This window comes from Thermomyces dupontii (assembly GCF_041956625.1).
Source record: "Thermomyces dupontii strain NRRL 2155 unplaced genomic scaffold VTN31scaffold_9, whole genome shotgun sequence".
NCBI lineage: Eukaryota > Fungi > Ascomycota > Eurotiomycetes > Eurotiales > Trichocomaceae > Thermomyces > Thermomyces dupontii.
Window position 1 is genome coordinate 305,765 of NW_027192315.1, and position 24,620 is coordinate 330,384.

The 24,620-nt window shown below is 54.4% G+C and overlaps 6 protein-coding genes across 6 annotated transcripts; 2 read left to right on the forward strand and 4 right to left on the reverse strand.

Annotated features, from left to right (window-relative positions):
- Positions 1–1,704: 1,704 nt before the first annotated feature.
- Positions 1,705–6,794, forward strand: VTN31DRAFT_7303 (uncharacterized protein; the record flags this gene model as incomplete). The annotated part of the gene is made up of 4 exons (XM_069408010.1): positions 1,705–2,163; positions 2,231–2,689; positions 2,751–6,543; positions 6,601–6,794. The coding sequence occupies 4 exons, from the start codon at positions 1,705–1,707 to the stop codon at positions 6,792–6,794; spliced, it is 4,905 nt and encodes a 1,634-aa protein (XP_069257801.1).
- An 866-nt stretch (positions 6,795–7,660) lies between these two features.
- VTN31DRAFT_7304 (uncharacterized protein) lies at positions 7,661–9,544 on the forward strand (the record flags this gene model as incomplete). The annotated part of the gene is made up of 1 exon (XM_069408011.1): positions 7,661–9,544. The coding sequence occupies one exon, from the start codon at positions 7,661–7,663 to the stop codon at positions 9,542–9,544; it is 1,884 nt and encodes a 627-aa protein (XP_069257802.1).
- Positions 9,545–9,660: 116 nt separating this feature from the next.
- VTN31DRAFT_7305 (uncharacterized protein) lies at positions 9,661–11,277 on the reverse strand (the record flags this gene model as incomplete). Its single annotated transcript, XM_069408012.1, has 3 exons — positions 9,661–10,650; positions 10,712–11,046; positions 11,130–11,277. The coding sequence occupies 3 exons, from the start codon at positions 11,275–11,277 to the stop codon at positions 9,661–9,663; spliced, it is 1,473 nt and encodes a 490-aa protein (XP_069257803.1).
- A 2,013-nt stretch (positions 11,278–13,290) lies between these two features.
- Positions 13,291–13,746, reverse strand: VTN31DRAFT_7306 (uncharacterized protein; the record flags this gene model as incomplete). The annotated part of the gene is made up of 1 exon (XM_069408013.1): positions 13,291–13,746. One exon carries the CDS (start codon positions 13,744–13,746, stop codon positions 13,291–13,293), a length of 456 nt encoding a protein of 151 aa, XP_069257804.1.
- A 2,741-nt stretch (positions 13,747–16,487) lies between these two features.
- VTN31DRAFT_7307 (uncharacterized protein) lies at positions 16,488–17,159 on the reverse strand (the record flags this gene model as incomplete). Its single annotated transcript, XM_069408014.1, has 1 exon — positions 16,488–17,159. One exon carries the CDS (start codon positions 17,157–17,159, stop codon positions 16,488–16,490), a length of 672 nt encoding a protein of 223 aa, XP_069257805.1.
- Positions 17,160–21,918: 4,759 nt separating this feature from the next.
- On the reverse strand, positions 21,919–23,983 carry VTN31DRAFT_7308 (uncharacterized protein; the record flags this gene model as incomplete). The annotated part of the gene is made up of 10 exons (XM_069408015.1): positions 21,919–22,169; positions 22,237–22,554; positions 22,611–22,658; positions 22,728–22,781; positions 22,834–23,190; positions 23,251–23,373; positions 23,434–23,479; positions 23,546–23,660; positions 23,732–23,879; positions 23,971–23,983. The coding sequence occupies 10 exons, from the start codon at positions 23,981–23,983 to the stop codon at positions 21,919–21,921; spliced, it is 1,473 nt and encodes a 490-aa protein (XP_069257806.1).
- Between the last annotated feature and the right edge of the window lie 637 nt (positions 23,984–24,620).

Below are 24,620 nucleotides of genomic sequence, written 5' to 3' on the forward strand. Positions count from 1 at the left end.
GTCCTGGTCGTGGTGGTACTGACCGTCATCATCTTCGGCGGCACGACGGCTCGCATGCTGGAGATCCTCCGTATCCGCACGGGCGTCGTGGAGGAAGCCGAGTCGGATGACGAGTTCGACATCGAGGTCACCCACGGTGGGACGTACTACAAGCGGGCCAACAGTTCCGGCCTTGGGTATACGCCGCACCGCAACGATTATACCATTTCTCTGGATCCCGTTGGGCCTGATGGGACGCGGGTCCCAGCGGCCAATGGCTACTCCAGCAACCGGCGACCAAGTCCGCTGTCGCGCACTCGCAGTGGGCGCCGATTCAGTCCACAGGACCGAGACGCCCGGCGTGACCGATCCTCGACGCAGGGGCTTCTGACCGTTGGCCCGTCGAGCCGCAGCGAGGGCTCGGACATTGGTAGCGAGGACGACGCTGCGGCGGCGGCCTCCTCATCATCGCCGCGCAACGCCCTAAGCCATCCCGACCAGTTCGAGCTCGATGCGGCCGAGATGGTCTCGGACGACGACCTGCCCCCAGCGGCGCGGTCGGCGTCGCGGCTGCGGCGGACGCCGCCGGAGACGCAACGTCTGTCGCCCCAGCTGGCGGGGTCGTCCGTCGGCGCGTCGCCGGCCCGGCGATCGGCGGAGCCCACGCCCAGCACGCGCGAGCCGATCAGCGCGCGGCATGCACTGCGCGAGCTGTTCTCGGGCGGGTCGACGGGGGACCATGCGGAGTGGTTTCGACAGCTGGATGAGAGCATCATCAAGCCCACGCTGCTGCTGGACCAGTCCCGGCATCGGGGGCCCCCTGTGTAGGTTTTATTTTTTTATTTTTTGTACTCCGTACTTGTAGGCTAGTCTGCAATGGGAATGCTAGGGGTTCCGTAACTTCCGTTTGCCTTGTTGATTCTGCCTGTGGCCAGAGATACGAGCCACCATTCTATTCATTCTATTGACAATTCTCTAATCAGTGTGATTTTCTCTATACTCCCACCGCTTTCGTCATGCAAGGTGTCCTCAGAAATGCTGAGTCAGCGTCCCTGATTGAACGAGTCCAAATCAGAGAGCATCAGCCAGCGCGCTTCCAAGCCGGCAGCACGAATAGCGCCAAGCCGGACGCTGGCACTAGTAAGGGTATCGTAATTGATAATATTACCGTTATTATGACGAGCCTAGAACGCCGATCTTCCCCGCAATTTCCGTATCATACAATAATAACATAGACGTAATACGGTGACCCTCTCTGCCGGCCGTCGATCGGAAAAAGCTTCAACCGCCTCTCGTCCGCGCTGGATCTGAAATGGTTCGCGGTTCTTTTTGCTCGGGACAAACCAAGCGCTTCCATTACTGAAATCCCACAAATTCCGGGCTGGCATTGCGATCCTCGTCGCTCCCGCTGCTTTTCGCCTTTTCTTCCATCCTTTTCTCCCCTATTCATCCTCTCCTCCATCTTTGATATTATCTACTACTACTGCGTCGAGAGATCCCGCGTTTGGAAATTCGCTCCCTTGCCCAGCGATCCGCAAGAGCCAGCTATCTCGCCCCCGGTTGAACGGCCATCCGCCGTCCACCATCCCCTGTCCCGGTCACCCACAAAATCTTCCCATCTCCCAACTCTCCTCGCCCCTTTCGACTGGCTCTCCATCATCGTGAACGGTCCGTCCCGCATCCCCAGCGCAGCGGGAGCGCTCCTCCACGCCAGCCTTGCCAGCCATGTCGGGAGCTCCTCCTTACGGGGCGCGCTCCCCGAGCCAGCAGCAGTCCTACAATGCCTATTCCCCGTCCTCCAAGAACCGTGGCTATTACGCCAATGACCAGCAGCAGCAGCCCTACAAGCAGCCGCCCCCCTCGGATGCGCCGCAGTCCTACGGGCCACCGTCCTCCTTTGCCCACAGCCCGCACTACGGCCACTCTCCATCACCCATGCCCACCACGCTGCCCCCCTTGAACGGCTCCGTACCGCCGTCCGATGCTGCCGCGCCGTACCAGCCCGTGCATCCCGCGTCAACCGCCCCCAACTTCCCCCTGCCACGCATCCATTCCAGCCCATACGCGTCGTCGTCGCGCGCCCACGCTCAATCACCCAAGCGCGAGCACGAGCCGGCGTTTGCCAACACCCATGGCTATTCGTCCCACGTGCCAGCCATGAGGCCGCCGTCGCCCAAAGAACAGGTAGGCTCGTTCCCCGGTGGGCACACCCTTATGTAACAGACCCGCTGACTTTTCTTGTCTTTGTTAGAAGCCGGCAAGGACCGCAGACCCCATGTCGTTTGCAAGTATCCTCTCGGAGCCTACGGATGAGCCCGCTCCGCGACGGTCGAGCCCGATGCCGCCACCGTCGCTGGCGCCCACGCCGCAGCACCGGCAGCAAGAAACACCGTCGCTGCCCCGGTGGGAGAACGGGAGGAGCAGCCGGGCTGAGAGCCAGCATCGTCCATTGGACAGCTCGAGTAGTGGTTCGCTCTGGAACGGGTCGTCCGAGGTGCATCATCCCAATGTCGAGCAGCGCATGCCCAAGCCCCGGCGCCCTCTCACGGCGCAGGACTACGAAGCGATCAACCGCGCCTGTGCTGAGATCGATATGGGACCCAAGAGTGATCTCGATGAGCCCGGCTTCGAAGAAGAGTATGAACGGTACATCATCAAGGGCAAGAAGCGAGCGCGCGAGATCCTACGGCAGGAAGCAAAGAGACGCAAGGTACGGCCCAAACTCTTGTATTTGTTTTGTTTTATGATACGGCCACTAACCAATATGACAGCGCCATCGCCATTTGTTCTTGCAAGAACTGGCCAAGCAGCTCGAAAAAGGAGCCGCAGCCGGCGCGCGTCGTTTCTGCGGCGACTACGAAGAGGAGGTCGTCGCCGAAGTGCAGCAGAAAGAGATTCAAGATGAGAAGGAGCGGAAGAAGGACATGCAGCGCAAGCGTCGCCGCGAGAACACCGTGCGCTTGGAGACCCAGAAGAAACTCGAAGCGGAGCGCAAGGCCAACAGTGCCGTCGACGTGGCGGAGCGGGAGAAGTTCCTGCGTGAGGCCGAGCGAGCTCAGAAGAAGATCCGCGGCGTCGAGAGAGCTCTGGAGCGTGGTAATGCCGTCGATGAGATCAGCGAAGTCTCGCCCCTGGCCCCCAACATGGAGGGCGGCACCACCGGCTCGTTCCACATCGGCAAAGGAGGCTCGCCTGCTTCAGGCAAGAAACGTCCGGCCCGTTCTGGTGGATCGTCCCGGCCGAAGAAGTCCAAGGAGAAGAAACAGGCCGAGAAAGATGCGGCCGAGGCGGCGTACGCGGCTCTCGAGCGGGACTCGTTGCTCGCGGCCGGCGACCGGGACGAGGGTCCGCTCTCCCGCGAGTCGTCCCCAGCGGCGGCGCCGCTCTCATCTCTGGACACCAAGGGCTACAATCAGATCTACGAGCAGATCTGGCGGGACATTGCGCGCAAGGACATCCCCCGCATTTGCCGCATCAAGGCCACCTCCCTCAGCACGCGTCAAGAGAATCTGCGCAAAACCGCCCAGCTGGCCAGCAAGCAGTCTCGCAAGTGGCAGGAGCGCACCAACAAGAGCATGAAGGACACTCAGGCGCGCGCCAAGCGCACCATGCGGGAGATGATGTCCTTTTGGAAACGCAACGAGCGCGAGGAGCGCGACATGCGCCGTCTGGCCGAGAAGCAGGAGCTGGAGATGGCCAAGAAGGCGGAGGCGGACCGCGAAGCCAACCGCCAGCGCCGCAAGCTCAACTTCCTCATTTCCCAGACCGAACTGTACTCGCACTTTATTGGCCGCAAGATCAAAACCCACGAGGCCCAAAACACCTCCGATCCCTCCGTCGAGACCACGGGCGAGACCGTGCGCGAAGGCGCGTCCGACGCTCACACCATCGACCTGCCGGACAGCGTCGCGGATCCCAACGCCAAGGTCAAAGACTTCAAAGAACTGGACTTCGATGCTGAGGATGAGACGGAACTACGCCGCGCCGCCATGGCCAACGCGCAGCACGCGGTCAAGGAGGCCCAGGCCCGCGCGCGGTCGTTCAACACCGATGCCAGCCAGATGGCCACCTTTGACGAGGGCGAGATGAATTTCCAGAACCCCAGCAGTATGGGCGAGTTCCAGATCTCGCAGCCCAAGATGCTGCGCGCACAGTTGAAGGAGTACCAGCTCAAGGGCCTCAACTGGTTGGTCAACCTGTATGAACAGGGCATCAACGGCATCCTGGCCGACGAGATGGGTCTCGGGAAGACGGTGCAGTCCATCTCGGTCATGGCGTACCTGGCCGAGGTGCACAACATTTGGGGCCCGTTCCTCGTCATCGCCCCGGCATCGACGCTGCACAACTGGCAGCAGGAGATTTCTAAGTTCGTGCCCGATATCAAGGTGCTGCCGTACTGGGGCTCCGCCAAAGATCGCAAGATTCTGCGCAAGTTCTGGGACCGCAAGCACATCACTTACACCAAGGACTCGGAGTTCCACGTGCTGGTGACGTCCTACCAGCTGGTCGTGCTGGATGCGCAGTACTTCCAAAAGGTCAAGTGGCAGTACATGATCCTGGACGAAGCGCAAGCCATCAAGTCGTCGCAGAGCTCGCGGTGGAAGAACTTGCTCAACTTCCACTGCCGCAACCGGCTGCTGCTGACCGGTACGCCCATCCAGAACAACATGCAGGAGCTGTGGGCGCTGCTGCACTTTATCATGCCGACGCTGTTTGACTCGCACGACGAGTTCAGCGAGTGGTTCTCCAAGGACATCGAGTCGCACGCGCAGAGCAACACCAAGTTGAACGAGGATCAGCTCAAGCGGCTGCACATGATCCTGAAGCCGTTCATGTTGCGCCGGATCAAGAAGCACGTGCAGCAGGAGCTCGGCGACAAGGTCGAGATCGATGTCTTCTGCGATCTGACCTATCGCCAGCGGGCCTACTACACCAGCCTGCGGAACCGCGTCAGCATCATGGACCTCATCGAAAAGGCGGCCGTCGGCGACGAGACGGACAGCACGACCCTCATGAACCTGGTCATGCAGTTCCGCAAGGTCTGCAATCACCCAGACCTGTTCGAGCGCTCCGAGACCAAGTCCCCTCTGGCGACGGTTCACTTTGCCGAGACGGCGTCGTTCGTCCGCGAGGGACAGGATATCGATCTGCGCTACTCGACGCGCAACCTGATCGAGTACGCCCTGCCCCGCATGCTCTGCCGTGAGGACGGCCGCATCGACGTTGCGGGCCCCAACAACCCCGCGGCTGGCGTCCGCAATCGGTACTTGTACCAGCTGATGAACATCTGGACGCCGGAGAACATCCGGAGGAGCGAGGAGGAGGATCGGGCGTTTTCGTTTTTGCGCTTCGTCGATACGTCGCCGGGTGAGGCCTTCAAGGCGTCGCACGAGGGAGTCTTTGAGCGTGCCGCTCGACGACGTGGGGTGGAGAACCGACTCTCTCGATTCAATGTGGTCTACGATGAGGAAGATGGTGATGATCACCGGTCGTTGCTGCCTCACTGCCTGTTCAACATTGTTGATCGGAACGATCAACGGGCTGTACACGAGGTCGCTACGGAGGGCGTCATGCGGGAGTTGATGAACGTGTCGCGGAACGTCTTTGACCGGCAAGGTTTCGCGGTCATCGAGCCCGCGGCGCGACCGGCCGCGGCCGTCCCGCCCATCACCATCTCCGCTTTGGGTCAGGAGGCTCAGCGGGAGACGCAAGATACCTTCTTCAACGTGCCGCTTCGCCATGCGCTCTTTGGGGTCCCGACGCGAGCGATGGAGGATCAAATCAGGGACCGGAAGCTGGACCCGGCGCCGTTCTCGCACCCGCCCATGCTCCCCGAGCCTCTCTCGCGCAAGAACCGGTACAACTATGTCGAGGTGCCGTCCATGCGGCGGTTCGTGACCGACTCGGGCAAGCTGGCTAAGCTGGACGAGCTGCTGCGCGAGCTCAAGAACGGCGGGCACCGCGTGCTGCTGTACTTCCAGATGACGCGCATGATCGATCTGATGGAGGAGTACCTGACCTACCGCAACTACAAGTACTGTCGTCTGGACGGCAGCACCAAGCTGGAGGACCGCCGCGACACGGTGGCCGACTTCCAGAACCGGCCGGATATCTTTGTGTTCTTGCTGTCCACGCGCGCCGGTGGTTTGGGTATCAACCTGACCGCGGCCGACACGGTCATCTTCTACGACTCGGACTGGAACCCGACGATCGACTCGCAGGCCATGGACCGGGCTCACCGACTGGGACAGACCCGGCAGGTGACGGTGTACCGGCTGATCACGCGCGGGACGATCGAGGAGCGGATCCGGAAGCGGGCCCTCCAGAAGGAGGAGGTGCAGCGCGTGGTCATCACGGGTGGTGCTCAAGGCGTGGACTTCAACACCCGCCCGCAGAATCGCACCAAGGATATCGCCATGTGGCTCGCCGACGACGAGCAGGCCGAGATCCTCGAGCAGAAGGAGCGGGAGGCGATGGAGCGTGGCGAGCATCTGTCGAACAAGAACAAGAAGCAATCTAATAAGAAGAAGAAGGAGATTTCACTGGATGATATGTATCATGAAGGTTGGTTCTACTGATGCTTCTCTACACCGAGCCCACGATGCTAACTTTTGTGTCTAGGAGAAGGACACTTTGACGACCTCAGCGCGAAGCCCTCCGGCACGGCCACCCCGGTGTCAGGCGACGCCTTCCCGGACATCAATTTTGGGCCGAAGAAGCGTCGCGGCAACGGGCCCAAGCGGCCGTCGAAGCGCGCCAAAACGACCAAGGAGCGGCTGCGGCTGGTCGATGGACAGCTTGACAATGAAGAATAGATGGTGCCTGGAACATGATGTGCTCTTTAATTTGTTACGATTGTCGATGGATCGTCTGGGAGGAACAGAACCGCGTGTATCATTAGCATGGATTGCAACATTATGCATTGTGATTTGAGATCAGGATTAGGACGGGCCTGTTTGTTTGATATTGAGATTGTTTGTTCGTGATGTATCGATACTAGAGCTGAATACAGACGGACTATTTGATGGGTATCGATGGATCTGCTTGACGGATTCTTCTATCTAGGTATTCGGAGGAGTGTTGAGTGTGCGATGGACTTCCATGAGAGGAAATGGGGGTGTGCATTTCAAGAGGTTTCATTACATAATTCATTAGGATCGGATAACCCGCAACAGCAAGACGGTCCGGGATCTGGAACGGCATTGCGGACTAATCAGCGCGCTGCTGACATATGCAAGATGCCGATTGGCTGTGCTGAGTCATCCCGGATGGCCTCGGCTCGGATTGGATGCCAGGATTTTCAGGGGAATAAAATCATCCGTCAGTCATACTACAATCATCACCCCGAGAATATCCAGAGAATACGGAGTACTCCGTACAAAAAGCAGGCATTGGATATTGGCCCGCGGAGACGAAGAGGAACTCCTCTGGTCGGAATCGGAATCCCCGCGTGGATTGTCTGAAACGGGAATTTCCTGGTGAGTCCGGAGTACTGAAAGTACCTATTTTTCTCCTCACGGTTTTGATTTCTCCTCACTCTAAACCTGCTCCGTCCAAGTGGCTTTTTTTCCCTTTGCTTTTTATTTTTTACCGGAATATAAAACTCAATTCCTTCCACTGACTTTGCCCCCTCTTACACAGAGCTGCTCAAGTGACCGTTGTCTCGATTGCCACCTGCGACATGGAAGCCTTGCTCAATCAGTCCCGGGCCATGTGCCCGTTCCTCAAGCACACGTCGCCCGCAACGCTGCGCTCGCTGGCGACCTCGACCCGGCCCAGCGGCAGCCCCGGCGGAGGCACCATTTCCAACCTCCAGATCATTGCTCGCCGCTGCCCCGTCATGAGCAAGGCGCTGGCCGTGCAGAGCGCCCGCCACCTCGCCGCGAAGCGCTTCACGACCGCCGCCGCTGCCAAGGTCGGGGCGGCCAAGCGTCTGTCCACCACGGGCAAGGAGTGGAAGACTACCCCTCGCTGCCCCCTGCACACAACCTCCGGCAATGCGGCGCGCGTGGACTCGGCGACCACGTACAAGAAGGAGGAGGCAGGCCCCGAGCCGACCCCGCTGAAGACACCCGCGCCTCATCCTCGGCCGATCGCTACTCCCGGCAGCGTGCCGTTTGCGGGCCCGCGGCCGCAGGCGCCCCCGCCGGCGAGCAAGTTCGACTATGAAGCGTTCTATCAGAGCGAGCTGGATAAGAAGCACCGCGATAAGTCGTACCGCTACTTCAACAACATCAATCGGCTGGCACAGGAATTCCCCCGCGCGCACATGGCGTCGCCAGAGGAGAAAGTGACGGTGTGGTGCTCCAACGACTACCTGGGCATGGGCCGTAACCGGCAGGTGCTGGAGACGATGCATCGCACGCTGGACAAGTACGGCGCCGGAGCGGGCGGCACCCGCAACATCTCCGGCCACAACCAGCATGCGGTGCAGCTGGAGTCGACGCTGGCGCAGCTGCACGGCAAGGAGGCAGCGCTGGTGTTTAGCTCGTGCTACGTGGCCAACGACGCAACGCTGGCGACGCTGGGCAGCAAGCTGCCTGAATGCGTCATTCTATCAGATAGCTTGAACCACGCCTCCATGATCCAGGGCATTCGGCACTCGGGCGCGAAGAAGCTGGTGTTTCGGCACAATGATCTAGAAGACCTGGAGGCGAAGCTGGCAGCGCAGCCAGCGCACATGCCCAAGATCATTGCGTTTGAGTCGGTGTACAGCATGTGCGGCTCCGTTGCGCCGATCGAGAAGATCTGCGACCTGGCGGACAAGTACGGAGCGATTACGTTTTTGGACGAGGTGCACGCGGTGGGCATGTACGGCCCTCACGGGGGCGGCGTGGCGGAACACTTGGACTACGAGGTGTATGCGGGCAATCGCCCCAAAGATCCGAACAGAAAGACGGTCATGGAGCGGGTGGACATCATCACGGGCACGCTGGGCAAAGCCTATGGCTGCGTTGGCGGCTACATCGCCGGCTCCGCTCGGCTGGTGGACATGATCCGGTCGCTCGCGCCCGGCTTCATCTTCACGACATCCTTGCCGCCGGCGACGATGGCGGGCGCGAACGCAGCAATTCAGTACCAGGCCGCTACGCAGCGCGATCGGATCCTGCAGCAGCTGCACACCCGCGCCGTCAAGCAGTCATTTGCCGCGCGCGACGTCCCCGTTATCCCGAACCCCTCGCACATCGTGCCGCTGCTCGTCGGCGACGCGGAGCGCGCCAAGCAGGCCTCGGACCTGCTCCTCGCCGAGCACGGCATCTACGTCCAGGCCATCAACTACCCGACGGTACCACGCGGCGAGGAGCGCCTGCGCATCACCCCGACCCCAGGCCACACGCGCGAGCTGCGCGATCAGCTCGTCGAAGCGGTCGATGCCGTCTGGACGCAGCTCGGTCTGCCGCGTACGTCCGACTGGCGCGCCCGTGGCGGGTTCGTTGGCGTGGGTGTCGACGGTGCGCCGGAGCCGGAGCCCATCTGGACGGATGCGCAGTTGGGTCTGCGTGAGGGCGAGTCCGTTGAGGAGGCCGCGCAGCGGGAGCTGCAGGCCGTAAACCAGGACATGTAATTAGGATTATATTTAAGGACTTGGCCTAAATAACTCAATATCGACAAAGTTTTTCTTTGACTCTATATAGCTAGTATTCCTGAAAAACCCCGTACAATAGAATGTAAAGAAAAGAACTACCTCTTCCTCACCTTCGGAAACTCCACCGGCACCCTCAACCTCACCACCCGACTCGCCGCCGCCTCGACCTTCCCGCCCTTGATCCCAAACTTGGCATACTCTGTCTCCCGCGGCTTATCCACACGGCAGCCCAACTCGCGGAAGTACTGCAGGATCTTTGTATTATCCAGGCGGAGGTCATCGCGGAGATCGGACGGGTCGGTGGCGAGTTCGTTCGCTGCGTTTCCTCCGGATGAATCCGAGGCAGTGGCAGCTTCGTGCATGGACGGAGGGATGTGCAGGGATAGTGCACAGATGGTGGTGTGGAGGAGGGTTTGATCGACCAGGGAGAGTGCAGCGCCGTTTCCGGCGGAGCAGAATCGGCGGCGGACGGCGTCGAGGATGGCGTCGGGGATGGGTGTGTTGTTGTTGGAGGAGGAGGAGGAAAGGATGCGGCGGAGATCGTCGCGTGGGGGAAGACGGCGGGTACCCCGTGCATCTGTAGGGTTGCCGCGGCGCAGCGCCCGCGTGAGGTCGAGCAGCAGCTGGATGAAGCGCAGGAGCTGCATCTGCGTGGTGTCGCCGCTGCGGACGACCTTGTCGACGCGGCGCGCCACGAAGCGGGAGGAACTGTTGGTCAAGGATTTCCCCCTCCGCGACGCGTCCTGCCAGTCCTGGGGGATGGGGACCTGCCGCAGCACCGAAAGCCCGCCCGGCACCAGCTCCGCCAGCGGGTACACGTCTGCCGGGTGCGCCGCCGCGGTGTTGGCGCGCGGCACAGGCTTGTTCGCCTGGATCGTGGCTTGCAGGTTCTCGGCCTTGTGCGCGGCGGACTCGGACACGGACTCGGCAGGCAGAGACGCCAGGATCGCCGCCTCGGCGGCCTGCGCCTCCTGCGTGGGAGCGGTCGCCAGCCGAGCGTTCTCAGCGACGGATTGTGCGGCCTTGCGCGCGACTTTGGTGCCGAAGGTGTTGGTTAACGCGGTGCGTTGTTCGCGGAGGGTTGTCTATCTCGTTCAGTCCTATCCCACATATCATAGAAAAAAAAGTAGAATTTTGGAAACATACCGCCGTCCCATCTTCCACTTCATCTTCTCCGTCATCAGACCCTTTCTCCAGCCGCTTGGCCTTCCGCACCCCGCCACGGACAGTCACCCGCCGCACGGGAACAAACTCGCAGGTTTTCTGCTCCGGATCAACCACCGCCACGTAGTGTTTCACCTGCGCGTCCGCGTCGTCATCGGCCTCGCGACCAATGAGGTCTAGTTTCGGGTGCGCCGAGGACTGTAAGAGCAGCTCCGTCGAATCAATCCCAGATGCGGTTGATTTCGCCGTCGAGCGCGGTTTCAAGTACGCCGTCAATGGGGGGAGGTTCCGCGAAAGTTCCAACCCGGGTGTGTCAACTGTGCATGGTCAGCTTGGATTTCTTTTTTCTTTTTCTCTTTTTCCTCATATCGAGCTTCAATGCTGATTCCTGAAGAAGTACCTAAGACAGGCGCAAGTTCGCTGCCATCCTCGATCGTGCTCACTTTGAGCGGCGGCAGATTTAGCAATGACTCCAGAGCGGGCTTCTTGTTGGGACGAGCATCTTCGGCCCTGCCCGAGTGGCTTTTGCGTTTTTTCTCGCTGGACATGATTGGGTTTGTCAGTTCAATTTGTGTGCTTGAGGTTGCTGATGTTGGAAAAAAAAAAAATTCAGCTTATCAGATCGATAAGGTCGGAGCGTCGTGACAACACTTCATACAATTTCGTTAAATCATGAACTCCTGAAAGAGAAAAATGTTCCTTATTGGTCAATCAATTTGATCTATCCTCTCTGGGCAAGCCAATTCGTAAAAATGGGTTCAGTGCTACATACAACAACTCCGTACTACGTTCAAGATATCATATAGGTAGGTATCAGGTTCTGTCCATGCTTTCTGAACTGCAATTCTACGATGATGATAGCATTTGAGTCCTCAGGTGAATTTCCTCAGCGTCTTTGTCCCGAAACACTTGCACAGATTTGTTGAAGTGTGATTTGTAGAATCACGTGAGGAAAATACGGAGTACGGTATGTTAACTGTCCCCTTTGGTAATCCGGGTGAATGCGGTCCCATGGTGGGACAAAATATCCCTTTGTTTAACACCAAAATTCTTTAAATTGCTTCATCAAAACCTTTCTCTCTTGATCATATCCAACTCGTCTTGCTTCCATGCAATGATCCAACCCTTCTTCAAGTCAGTCCAAAACCCGGGAACAAAGCCACTGGAACTGGCTCAATCAGCTGAGACATTGTCGGAAAGGTTGTCGATGAACCTCCCGATACTCTTTCATTTTCAGCCAGGTAGTTGCGGGTGTGTGCGGAGATCTTGATGGTCTTCTTCACAAATCGACAATGTGATGTCTCTTAGCGATTGATCGGCATATACCGGGAATATTGACTATCTTTGTCATATCGATCATCCAAACTGTGGATTCTTCCGGATAATCTGGCTGAATTTCTCAGCACATAATTAGTGTTGAGGAATTCCCGATGGTGATATCATCTCAAAAGCCCGTGCCAATGCTCGAGATTCGTATACATGGCGTTCTGGAAACTGCTTTCGACCGTTTTGAATTGGGACTTCGCTCTGATTGTTGTACCCGAAACCAGCATCGACAGATTCAATGTCATGTGGACCAAGCCTGATCGAATTGGAAAATCCGACTGCCGCTGACGTTGCCCGTGCAAAGTTCCCAAATGGTGTACGACTCGAATGCAGTTGATGAATCGTACGTCTTGAAAAGGGTGGGAGGCGCATCGACGTTGTCCTTGGTGATTGCTAAGACCACCCTACCCTACGATGTATGAGCTCATGGTTGCATGGTATTTCTGCTGCAGCCTCTGGCGTACATCTTTGTGCGTGCTCTGTCACGAAATCAGCATGTCCTCATGGGGACATGTCTGAGCAGTTGACTGGTCCTTTGTCCCGGCGGCTTTTGCATTCTTTTTCCACACAGGATTATCTGATTGGTTTCATTGCATTCTCGAGCCGTCCAATCCAAACAGGGCATTTGAGGTTGATACTTGCATAATTTCGGTACGATGAAGGCATGTCTGGCGAAGTCCCGGTGCTCTTTTATACACTCATTGACCGTCATGCGCAGTCTTCCAAGCATAATCGCAATACTCTGTGTCATTCAGTCAGTCAACGTGGTACTACTATCGCATAGACAGACAGTCGACATAACCCTCCGGTACTTGTGCCTCCAATCAAGTCGAAGTGCTCGCATGGCCGGGGGACATGGCGAAGACCGTTCTTGTCACGAATCTTCTCCATGGCATCCTCTGGGATGACAAGATCTCCAGCGGTTCTTGCGATCAAGCGATCGCGCATCTGTCTTGACTGAACTACAAATACAGTGCAGTCTACTAAAATTATGCACATTCGATCATTTGCCATTTGAAGATTGATGGTTATGAACTGCCAAATGGTCCGTTCTCGATGCTGCCAAAGGCCGGGTCATTTCAGGCCAACAACAAAGTTCTCTTCACCGACGGGACAGAGAGCCGCGCGGCGCCGGCTGCGCAGTGCTGCCGCGTGACGAATGTGATGCCGCATCTCTGAAGATCCGGAGTGTGAGAGGTACCAGTTACCTGCAAGAAGTGGTGTCAAAGCTCAACTCATGCATACCCTAAAGGCCCTAGCGGCCCGAACTGCATGCCATGGCCAGCCCTCATTCGGCATTGCTTATCCGATCGGAAAGCGCTAGACCTAGGTACTGAGGAAGTCGGACAATATTTTTCTGGCTCCGACGCATCTTTGCCTTTGGTCAATTTCGTTCCAAAACAACATGTTTCGATTCGTCGGGTTGGGTGAGGGTTAGCCATAGAATGCAGTTGGGCGGCAACGACGGGCCTAGGGCATGCACTGGTTGATCCGAGACACGATCTTGCAGGGAATCTTAACCTATCACACTTTAGAACTCCTAAATGTGGCATCCCACTGGCCACACTGCCGCACCGCATAGCGTGGCTCCCCCGATGGGGAGGGGTTTGCTCAACATCTGACAATCCCCGACCTGTGGCCGCATCAAGGCAGGGAAATTGGCAGTTCACACCATCAATTGAAATCTTCATTTGACAACGATCGATGCCGTACGTGTACAATATCGGTTTTAGTATACGGCGCTGGGCATCGGTAGATCAGATCAAACAGTCACGCGCTGGCTTCTTCACAGGAACCACTGAAGATTCTGGCCTTTGGTAGGGCATACGGTTCCGAGTCGTCGAGCTCTGTGGACCACACTCGGGAGAGATGGCGGTGGGATTTGGGGCCCGTCCAGTCTCCTCATCCTAGAAGACATGGAAACAATTCGCGACAAGAATGGTCTTCGCCATGTTCCCCGACCATGTGAGCACTTTGACTTGATTGGGGGCACAAGCACCGGAGGGTGATATCGACTGTCTGTCCATGCGATAGTGGTGCCTTTGCTTGACTGATTGACACAGTCACTGCGATTATGCCTGGAAGACTGCGCATGACGATCGATGAGTGTATAAAGGAGCGCCGGGACTCTGCCCGGCAGGCCTTTACACCACAATCAATACGAATACCAACCTTGAATGCCTAATCTGGGTTTGTCTTCTCTGCCAGGTGACTTATGCGATGAAATTGACTATCAGGAAATATTGTGTGGAAGAAGAGTGCAAAAGCCGCCGGAACAAAGACCCGTTGAATGCTCAGACTATACCCACATGAGAACGCGCGCTTTGGAAGACAGAACTTGCACGAAGGCGTATGTCAGGGGAGCACTGTATACGCCATGGCCATCATGAGCTCATCATCGTAGGGTTGTCCTAGTAATCACCAAGGACAACGTCGAAGCGCCTCCCACCCTTTTCAAGACGTACGATTCATCGACTGCATTCGAGTCGTACACCATTTGGGAGGTTGCACGGGCAACGTCAGCGGCAGTCGGGTTTATGGAATCGGTCAGACTTGGTCGAGGTGGCATTGAATTTGTCGATGCTGGCTTGGGGTACAACAACCCGTGCGCAGTTTTAGCTTCAAGAGGCTCGAAAGCAATTTCCAGAACGCAGTGAAATGCGAATCTTGAGCATTGACACGATCACCGTCGAACATTCTCCAGTATCGGGATAACAATGATTGATGAATATGGCGACATCCTTCAAGAGAGTAGCCCGCAATCTAGATGATCGATTCGGAGGTGACAGCCAATCTTTACGGCTCAATGTGGATCAAGGACTTTGAGACATCACATTGTCGGACTGGGAGGAGGCCAGCAGGATCTCGGTACACACTCGCAACTATCTAGCTGAGAATGAAAGGGTTATTAAAAAGGTTCGTTATAGCCTTTTTCGACGATGTCTCAGCTGGTGGCGATGGACGCCACGTCAGCTATAGAACGTATTCACTTTGCTGTCTCTTTTGAAAGGAACAGAAATTGTTCGTAGGCTGAGAGTCAATCATGGAAGAGCTTCTTGCTATTGTCCCTCCCTGTGTGGATGCAGATGACGGTCAAAGAACTTCTGCAATTGTATAGGCTTGGAAGGTGTTGGGCAGACACAGTTTGTCCTCAAGGTTGCCTTACGGGTCCGCGAGAAGCATCCCATTGCTCCGTCTCTTGGGTTCCGTTCATACAAGCTGTCAGGTTTGGAAGCACTTTACAGACACATCGGCCAGTTGCTGGAGATTGCGGAATCAACTAGGTACAGCGGACGTGGAGGAGCTTGTGTAAGACGGCTCTGAGTCGCGGAAGTGTATATAGGGCTGGCCCTTGATTGTTGGCAACGCCGACAGTCCGGATCTTATTTGACAGCAGCACCATCTCTCTATCCATCCCATGTCATGGAACCACCACGAGCTTGATAGCGCGGCTGGATATTCCGGTGCTTAATGTTTTCCCGGTTGTTGAGGGCATGAGTGAGGAAGAGGGTTTCAAATTCTTGGAGTCGCATTTGACGAAATTGCCCGGTGAACAATAGGGGACGATCTGGATGCTGCTCGTATTTGCCTCTTTTGCCTTTTCGACCAGCTTCCGCATGTATGGCCAAGAAACAGGTCTCGACGACATGCTATCTCGAGTAACTAGTGCCGGAAGATTGACAAATACATGGTCGAGTTGCCGAGTAAAGACTTTTGAAGACCGCCATCTATATAAGGAGGCGAAAGATCCGGCTGCTAGGACTTGGGCTCATTTCCCTTTCGTGAGATGAATACCATGATCGGATCCTCTCGCTGCTCAGTATCTCATATTGTCGAACGTTGACCGAGGGTAATGGAGGATGTGGAGGTCGACCTTCTGTACAAAACTTTCGCCAACGTCGATGATCAGCTGTATACATACGATGATGACTAAATAGCCGTAGCAGGGTCAGAGTTGTGGATGAGATTATGCATGCCAAAAGTCTCTCGGTACCTACCTACCTCTACCTAGGGACTTGTGGGATGTTGTTGGATGGAACGTAGGTATTACATGAAATTACAGAAAGGTGTTACCTTGTTTGGTATATAACTGGGTTTCGCTTTATGACAAATCTCCCACAAAAAAGGGGGTCCGATTCAACAAGTAGACCGCGGCAGACGATATTACTATCTCCCTCCAAAGGGAAACTGGGAGCTTGGAGCTTTCTCTCTCATGGCGATTATCTTCTGTTTCACGACACCCCCGAAGCGCTCTGCCGCACCATTGAGTGCCTGTGTGTAGGGCGGTGAGGGTTCGACTTTGATATGTCTGTCCAGAAGATATCTCGCAACTGCTGGTTTCACCGTGGTGATTTCATTGTCGCACTCAACAACTCGTACTTGTTTCCGGTGTTGAACCTCCAACATCCCGATGAACCATTTGAAGTAGAGTTCATCGAGCGATCCTGTAGATAGAAGTCCCATGTATATCCAGATACTCTATCCGGGAAGAGCATCCTGGACGAATAGCCTTCTGGGTCCCTCTCAAAGTCATGGAAATCACGGCAATTCTCTCACCTGGACGGACATCGTTCAGATCTCTCGGAACGCGGCTTTGGCGCTGGATTTTTCCTTTTGCGCAGGCATCACATTCGTAGGTTTGAACGCTAAGTCCCTGAATGCTGACACCTTCCGTATCATACACAAGGCGTACGAGAGCTCCAGGGCCTGGGTGTCCGAGACGTAAATGCCACCTGACGATGTCTGCCTTCTTTGGCCTGCTCTTTGTCCACGATGTGGTCTTGTTCATTCGAAAATAATTGGCAACCTTTATTTTATCGATGGGATTGTACTCCAATACGAACTGACCATAGTGTTCTTGGATGATTGCCAAAACAGAACCCTTATGGTGCCGGAGTACGGTTGCGTTGCATTTCATATCCCACCAAATCCCGACCTTCCGTAAGAGACACATTGAGACCACGTTCGTGGCCAGATCTGGAACGTATGCCACATCTCGTAGTCGGTAGTTCCGTGTTCCTTCTGGTGTAGACAACCGGACCTCCACTTTACCGTAACCTTGGATTTCTAAGTCGGTCATCCCCAGTCCGAAGTTCAACACCATCTGTGGCCGGTTTAAAATCAACGAAGCGAGTTCGACAGTTGAACACGTGAATATTTAACCCTGAATCGAGGATCACCGAGTCCTCCAGGGGATATTCTCCGTTCGCGAATGTCGCACGAAGCCTCTGGGGGGTGAATCTCGACTCGTGCCGATGGACGGCTAGTCATTTACCACCTTTCTCGTGCTCTGGGTCATGCTTCCCTTCGACATGGGTCTTATTCTCGGCCCGGAAGCGTTTCCTCAAGGACTCAATAAGGCGCCCAAGGCTGGGATCTGATCTCATCCGTTCTCTCGCCTTTCGCTTCTTTTCTTCTGAGATCTTTGCGTAAGGAGATTTCAACTCCGGGAATGCAAGCCAACACACGTCAAGCGTGTGGCCTTCATCACACAATTGACATCGTATGGAATGTTGTCGCTTATGGCCTTTTGGCTGAGCCTTGCCCGGTGATTTTCCTTTTCGTTGCTGACTCTGATCACTCCAATTTGTTATACCATCCGGTTCTTCTTCTTAGTGGTCTTCATGGCCTCCGAATGTAGGAAAGGCACCTTTCGCCACAGTTCTCGATTTATGTTCTGACAGACGAAGGCAGTCCATAAAATCGTTCGTCACTACCCAATAATCGATTGTGTTTGCAGCAATCCTTTCTTTGTGTATGATGTTGTAGGATCGCGCCCAATCGACGTACCCGAAGTTCATGACTGCTCCTGAAAATGCGTCCCACCAATCAATCGCAGTTTCCACCATTTTCACTCCAACAGTTCTAGCTTTTGTCAGAGCTTCTTCCCAACTCCGAACCCAGGCTTTGACATCCTTAGGTGGTCTTGATGTTTGGCGGAGAACTGCAAGGTGCTTGTCTCGAGCCGCTCGAATTTCGACATCTGGAGTAACGCCCGTGCTATTCTTCAAGTTCACGTACCACTCGGGAACCCCTTCCTGTGGGCCACAAGCCACTTCCGCCAAATGCGGCGACACTGATTCCAGCATCCATTTCTCCAATTGTGCAATCTTTTCTCTCTGAGCCCTCCAATCTTTCTTGTCATCATCGTAGTAGACCCATTCCACTCTATGCCACTGGAGTGTATCTGGGATCGCTCTCCCGACATCCTCTGCAGGCCCTTGAGTCTCGGTATGACTTCTCAGTTCCAGATGCAGTGTGAGAAGTTCTTCTCCTGTTGCCACGACTCTGGCTTGGAAGTTCTTGCAGCGTCGATTCCGAAATCGCAAACTGTGGATAAGGTGGCCTTTCTGGCTCTTCCTTATACATTCCAAACAACGGGCCCTCAGGGTTGACATAGTCCCACAGTCCTAGTCCCCGGGCCTTGATGATAATAAGTTCCTTATCCCGGAGAATGATCGAACCCGCTGATGCCGCCATCTTCGTAGGTTCATTGTTAATCGGGAAGTCTGAACACAGGCTGAACTTGGTGTCGAGATCGATGGGGAGATGTTTGCCCAATGATGGATTCCTGAGGCCTTCCAAAGCAGCAATTCCGGTACTCAAGGGATTCAGCACACCGGGCTCATAACTGTTGGAACGACCACAGTTACGAGCAGGTAAATAACGGAAATCTTGACAAAATACAAGCAAGTGACAGTATGGTGGGCGGCGAACAGTGAATTGTGATGATTGCTCAGGTACATGTCTGGTACCTTGGGTACCTTTGTGGGACCCCTTTTATGTACTAACTAGATTTGTCATTCCATGTATTACATAATACATTCCATCCGACAGATGTTCTCAGTACGTTCCTTCCAGAGTTGGAAGAGGCTACTATATCATGCAAGCACCGTACCTTGAACGACCTGGAGTCAAGTGGCCAAAGTACAACTTATCTCAAGTACATCTCGCTGAATACCAGATTACTTATGCATCCACTCGTCGACGGTGCCGACAATACCGTGACGGTAGTCTCAACGATCGAATACAAGCCACCACACAAACACTCTTGAGAACCTCTTCGGATGGATAACTTTGTTCCAGCTGGACACGATTCCTACCGGCGCGGATGAGAAGCCGAGTATATTAAAGACTGATTGAATCGGCATCATTGGCCTTATGACACAAGTAGGGCTAGAATACTCCATACCTTGATCTTTCTGCGCGCACCGCACGAGGATCTCGGTACGATTATATTACAGTACCTCCACGAGCCGAATAACCCAAGATTACTATGAATTGAATACCTGGGGCGAAGCAAGCGGATACTACGCTACCTGGCTACAATGTCTCTGCTCTGATGGGCTGCCAATCCATCACCTGAGACCAAAAAAGTGACGGAAACAGGCAGGAGACAGCTACCTATTTGACGAGTCCTAACCATCCTGCCATATTATACCGCCCCGTTGAAAGGGGGACAGACGACAACCATACTTGGACGATCCAAAGGGTACTATGTACACGCCCAGACAGACTCGTTCACTCGTGACCATGGAGGACAACCGACAGAAAGCATGCAAACCGCTTTTGCACGCAACGATGCTTTCTAGGTCTGCAACAGATGAGGGGTTCAGATGACATTGGACGATTCGTGCCCCGGTGTCGATCTCATTGGCAAGGAGTACAAAGGCAGCTGGCATTTTTGTCTAGCACCAAAAGGGGCGTCCTGACATTGCTGAAGGCGGCAGCTTTGATCAAGACCGCGATCACAACTGCACGAACTTTGGATCATGGATCAACCCCGAAACACCAACTTTTCGCGTTGAAGGAAGCAGATCTGTGGTCTTGGAGATCGTATGCCAGGACTGGATATCAGACAGGAGGCGCAGAACCTGTTTGCCACAACATGACCTCCCCCCCCCCCGTCTCTCCTTTCCTCCAGATGCTTGGCCATTGGAAAGCTTTCATCCTTGGAAGAGAGGGCCCGGACATGTTATGACACGCACCGTCTAGTTCGACAGGCGATGTTGAACCGGCTAGATAAGCAAATGGGGGCTGAAGAATAAACAGCCATGGTGATACGCCGCCTCGAAGAGGGATTCTCCACATCCGCCCTCCCCAGCATGAGAACAGAGAGGAAATGGAATGAGCTACCTGCCACAGATCTGGCACGTTCTCGAGCGTCAAGACGACGGTTCACTATGGAAAATACTAGGTTGACCTTCTAATACATACTAGTACGGAGCAGTAGGATGCAGCTTTACAAACCCTGGGTCAGTACCGTGAAGCAGAGACAACGGCATCGGGAGGGACAGCCAGAAGAAAAGGTGTTCGTTCCATTCCACGATCCTGATGGCATCTTTGAGCGCCGAAGGGAGAGTACGAAGGGCTGTGAAGTGAAGGGACGAGAGAAGGTGCTTCTGGGTGCGCAACGACCAAAACACACACCACACTGTCTTCAATCTGAGTACTATGTCACTTTGCATTGTCAAAAGAAGTTCAAAGAGGCAGGGGTAGTGGATCAACAATTGTATGTATTGTTATTGCTATGTATAAAAAGCTAAGCTTTTCAAATGGCCCAATTATTCCTACCATTGGGGATTGAGTTCGACGGTAGCAATTGAGAGACTTCAACAAGCCGACGACGAACTTGAAGCCTCAGGATGAACGAGCCACTGAGACCTGTGGGGGACTAGAAAAATCATCGACCCAAAAGGCACAATCAACCGGTACATACGCTGAAAAAAAAGAAAAAAGTTACAGAAAGATGACTCTATTCATCACTCACTACCAACATCAGAGCCATCATAACCCATAACAAATCAAGTAAACCGTGGACATCACCCCATGTAGTTCCCCGATGAACCCGCAACGAATCCACCGGATCCTCCTACACATAGTTCAGTTCCCTCCATGGCAACACCTCGAGGCAACCATGCCATCCACACCGGATGGTGCATCCGGCCTGGGAACCTCCTTTCAACCCCGACAAACACACGGCGCTTGACCCGAAGAATTAACAAACCAAAGCAGAAGAGAGAACCCTTTACCAGATTCCTCCTTGCCCCTTTCCTAGCGGAAAACAAAAGAAAAGGGAAATGAAAACCCCAGACTTTCAGCCGACAACCCCTTCAACGAGGGTCAAGAAACTTGAAAAGAGTTGCGGAGCTGGAACGCTAAAGGCTGAGCATTGACACAACTCTCCAAGTCTTAATCATCGACCACCAGTCCGGACGATTCTTCCAAGTCAAGATTAAATTTTTTTTTTTTTTTTTATTCAACGGTCGTGTTTGCTGCTCATTCAGGAGATGATGTCATGGAGAAGACCCGAGATGGAGGCGGCCACGAATTTACTTGCTGTAAGGGAAATCATCAGCAAAAACTGCAGAAACAAACGGAAAACACTACGAGTAAAGGGATACTCACGATCTGGCGCGGACCTTACGGCGCTTACGCTTGAGGCGGCGAACGCGCTTCTTCCTCCATTTGGCTCTCATCTTCGTAGATGGTTCGGTGCTGGATCCAAGTTAGCTGCCATATGCTCTTCAAAGGAACCATTCCCCTGCAGTCAGAGGACAAATCCCACTGCAGGTCACCTTCCACTTACACTTCTTCGAGGATGAGACGTTGGTTGAAAGAAAGATGGTGGAGTGCGGCATTGCGGCGGGCTTTGTGTGCGAGGCTGCTGACTAAGCTCGCTTGAATTATCCACCGACTAACCGCATTTGGATTGGCGGTCAATTCATAATCATGTGACTTTTCACGTGATTCTAATGAACCCCAGATGAATGATGCAAGGACTCGATACATACAGTAGTATATAGCACTCTTTATGTATTCCAAGATGTCTATACCTCCGTAATACATACATGATGATGGCTTCAATACGTGTACCGGTAATTGGGCGCCAGGTCACCCAGCGCCTCATCGTCCTCCGCCGTCTGGGTGACGGCGTCCGGATGCATGACCGTGGCATTCCGGTCCCGTTTGCGGTTCTCCAGCCAGACCGCGACGAGATACGCCGCGCAGGATACTGCGGACAGGCAGCAAAAGGACATGGAAATGGCGTATCCTGCGCGGAACTCGGGCGCGTCTTCTTGCAGGAATGAATAAGTGGCGATGATTCCGCCGACTATGTTCGATTTAGTCTCTTCGAATACAAACAACAACCCAAGAACGAAATCGGGATGTTGACTTACTGTTTCCAAACCCAATCTGCCATGCAGTCCCCACGCTTCGCCGCTTGTGACCGCCGAGGTTCATGACATACCAGCAGACAATCACCGGCATTGCGGAATAGGCCCCGCAGGTCACCAGGAAGAGGGCACCGTATAGGATATTGCGATTCTCGACGCCGTGGATTGTAAAGAGCACGGCAAAGCCCGCAATGGCAATCAGCAGTGGGATCATGACAAAGATGAATCGATGGCGCAGTTTATCCGAAAGGAACGCGATCAGCAGGGAAAATCCAAAAGCAGCTGCCCATGGCGGGATGGAATATAGCTGCGTCTTGATCTCTGAGAGATGACGATCAGTGAGCTTTGCCCGTTGAGCCCGTCCGTGGTCCACTCACGTCCATATCCGTAAGATCTGATGATAGTAGGCGCAAAGTAAGCATATCCTACAAACGGTCGGTCAGCATGCTGCTCGAGGGAATGCCGACTATTTTTTTTTTTTTTTCTAGACCGACCATAAGCAGGAACAATAAGCCCAAAGTACATCAAGCCACCGATGAAAATCTTATCTGGAACAACGTTAGGGCGTGCAAAAAAACCGCATGTGGACGGACACTTTACAGTCCTTGAAAACGTCAAGCACATCCTTGACGGTCAGCGGCTTCTCGTGCGCAGATTTGCCCACGTCTCTCGCAAGCTTCTCCCTCACATACGCGCGTTCCTCCTCAGTCAACCATTTCGCCTCCTCGGGGAAATCCGGGATGGCAAAGAACCAGGCAAAGGACACGACGCAGGTCAGGACGCCCTCGATGAGGAAGATCCACCGCCAGCCGTTATATCCACGGAGGCCCTGCATCTTCCCCAATCCGCTGGCCAGCAAGCCGCCAAAGGCACCGGCCAGAGTGGTGGAGCTGAAGAAGAATGTGAAGCGGCGCTGGGCTTCATCGCGCCTGTACCACATACCCATGAGGTAGAAGCCTGTTGGGGTCAGCTTCAAGCCTTTACTCCTAGTTTTTTTCCGTGACGAAGAGGACATACATCCAGGAAACATGCCGGTTTCGAACAGACCAAGAAAGAACCGCGTGGCCATCAGCCCGCTCCAGTTTTGTACCAACCCTTGGAAGACAGTCACCAGGCCGAACATGAACATGCAAAACGATACTAGCAGGATGTCAGCCCAGATCGATTTGAAGATCTCCGGGGGTATCCAGGGAACCCTACGCCAAACATGCGGTCTCAGCTTCTTGAGCAGGATATTGGAGGGAATCTAACCAATTGATGGAACAGAGTCAGCCACCCACACTCATAACCCCCGCGCAGTATTCTTCCATACCTCGAACAGAACATACGGCACAAAGAAGATGGTGAGGGCCGTATTGTACTTTGTTCCATCGACGATATTCAAGTCCTCCTTGAGATTGAAGATCGCGGCATTGCTGATGTTCACACTGGATCGGGGTCAGCACCCCTTCTTCCTTGCTTTTCGGGATATATATATATATATCTCTTGGAACCATACCGATCCAAAAACGCCAACAGATACAGCACACTCAGCACAGGCAACAGATGCAAGTCAATCTTGGCCATCAAGCGCCGCTCGGTGGTGTTGGTCAGGCGCAGCGGCTCGTCGGAGAGCGCATCGTTGCGCGGGTGCTTCTCGTCGTCGGCTAGAGGCATTGTCAATGGCGCGATCGCGACTTGCGAGAATAATTGGAATTCAAGAAAGGACAACGACAGAACTGAGGGCTCAAGACATACAGCTCAACCCCATTGTGCTGGGAATCGTCTAAAAGTACAAAGTACGAGGAAACAGGAACACGACGACAATGTCGCACGAATAGCAGAAAAATAGGTTACTCGGAGAAAAAAAAATAAAGAAAAAGAAAAAAAAAAAAAAAAAAAACGGGGAAACAGAGTCTAACTGCGTGGTTGAGAATGGAATCGGTAGCACAGTCCTGTGAACCAAGCAAACAAGCGATAAATAAATACTACTAACAGGTTGCTTTATCTCCGCCCATGGCTCCGATTGATGATTCTGCCTGCTGTTTGGTCCTGAGCAATCCTGTCAGTCTGAACCAGGAATCGCACTCAACTTGTTGCTCCCTGCAATACATACTCTGTAAATCACACATTCTAGAAACAATAGCATAACTCAATTCTTCCTCAGTAAAGATTGCCGATTCGCCGTTTCTCTTGCAGGACTTCTGGGAGAGCCTGAGGGCCGCCAGCCAGACAAACGCAGCAAGCAGTGCCCAAAACTAGGAACTGCCCTCCCGCAAGCAACAATTTTTTTTCCATCCAATCAGCTTTTAGGCAATTTGCTTATTTCCCCACACGTTCACCATCCACGCTAAACCTATTCTGTCACCCCCGCAAAATTGAACCAATCACGGACTCCAGACGGAGAT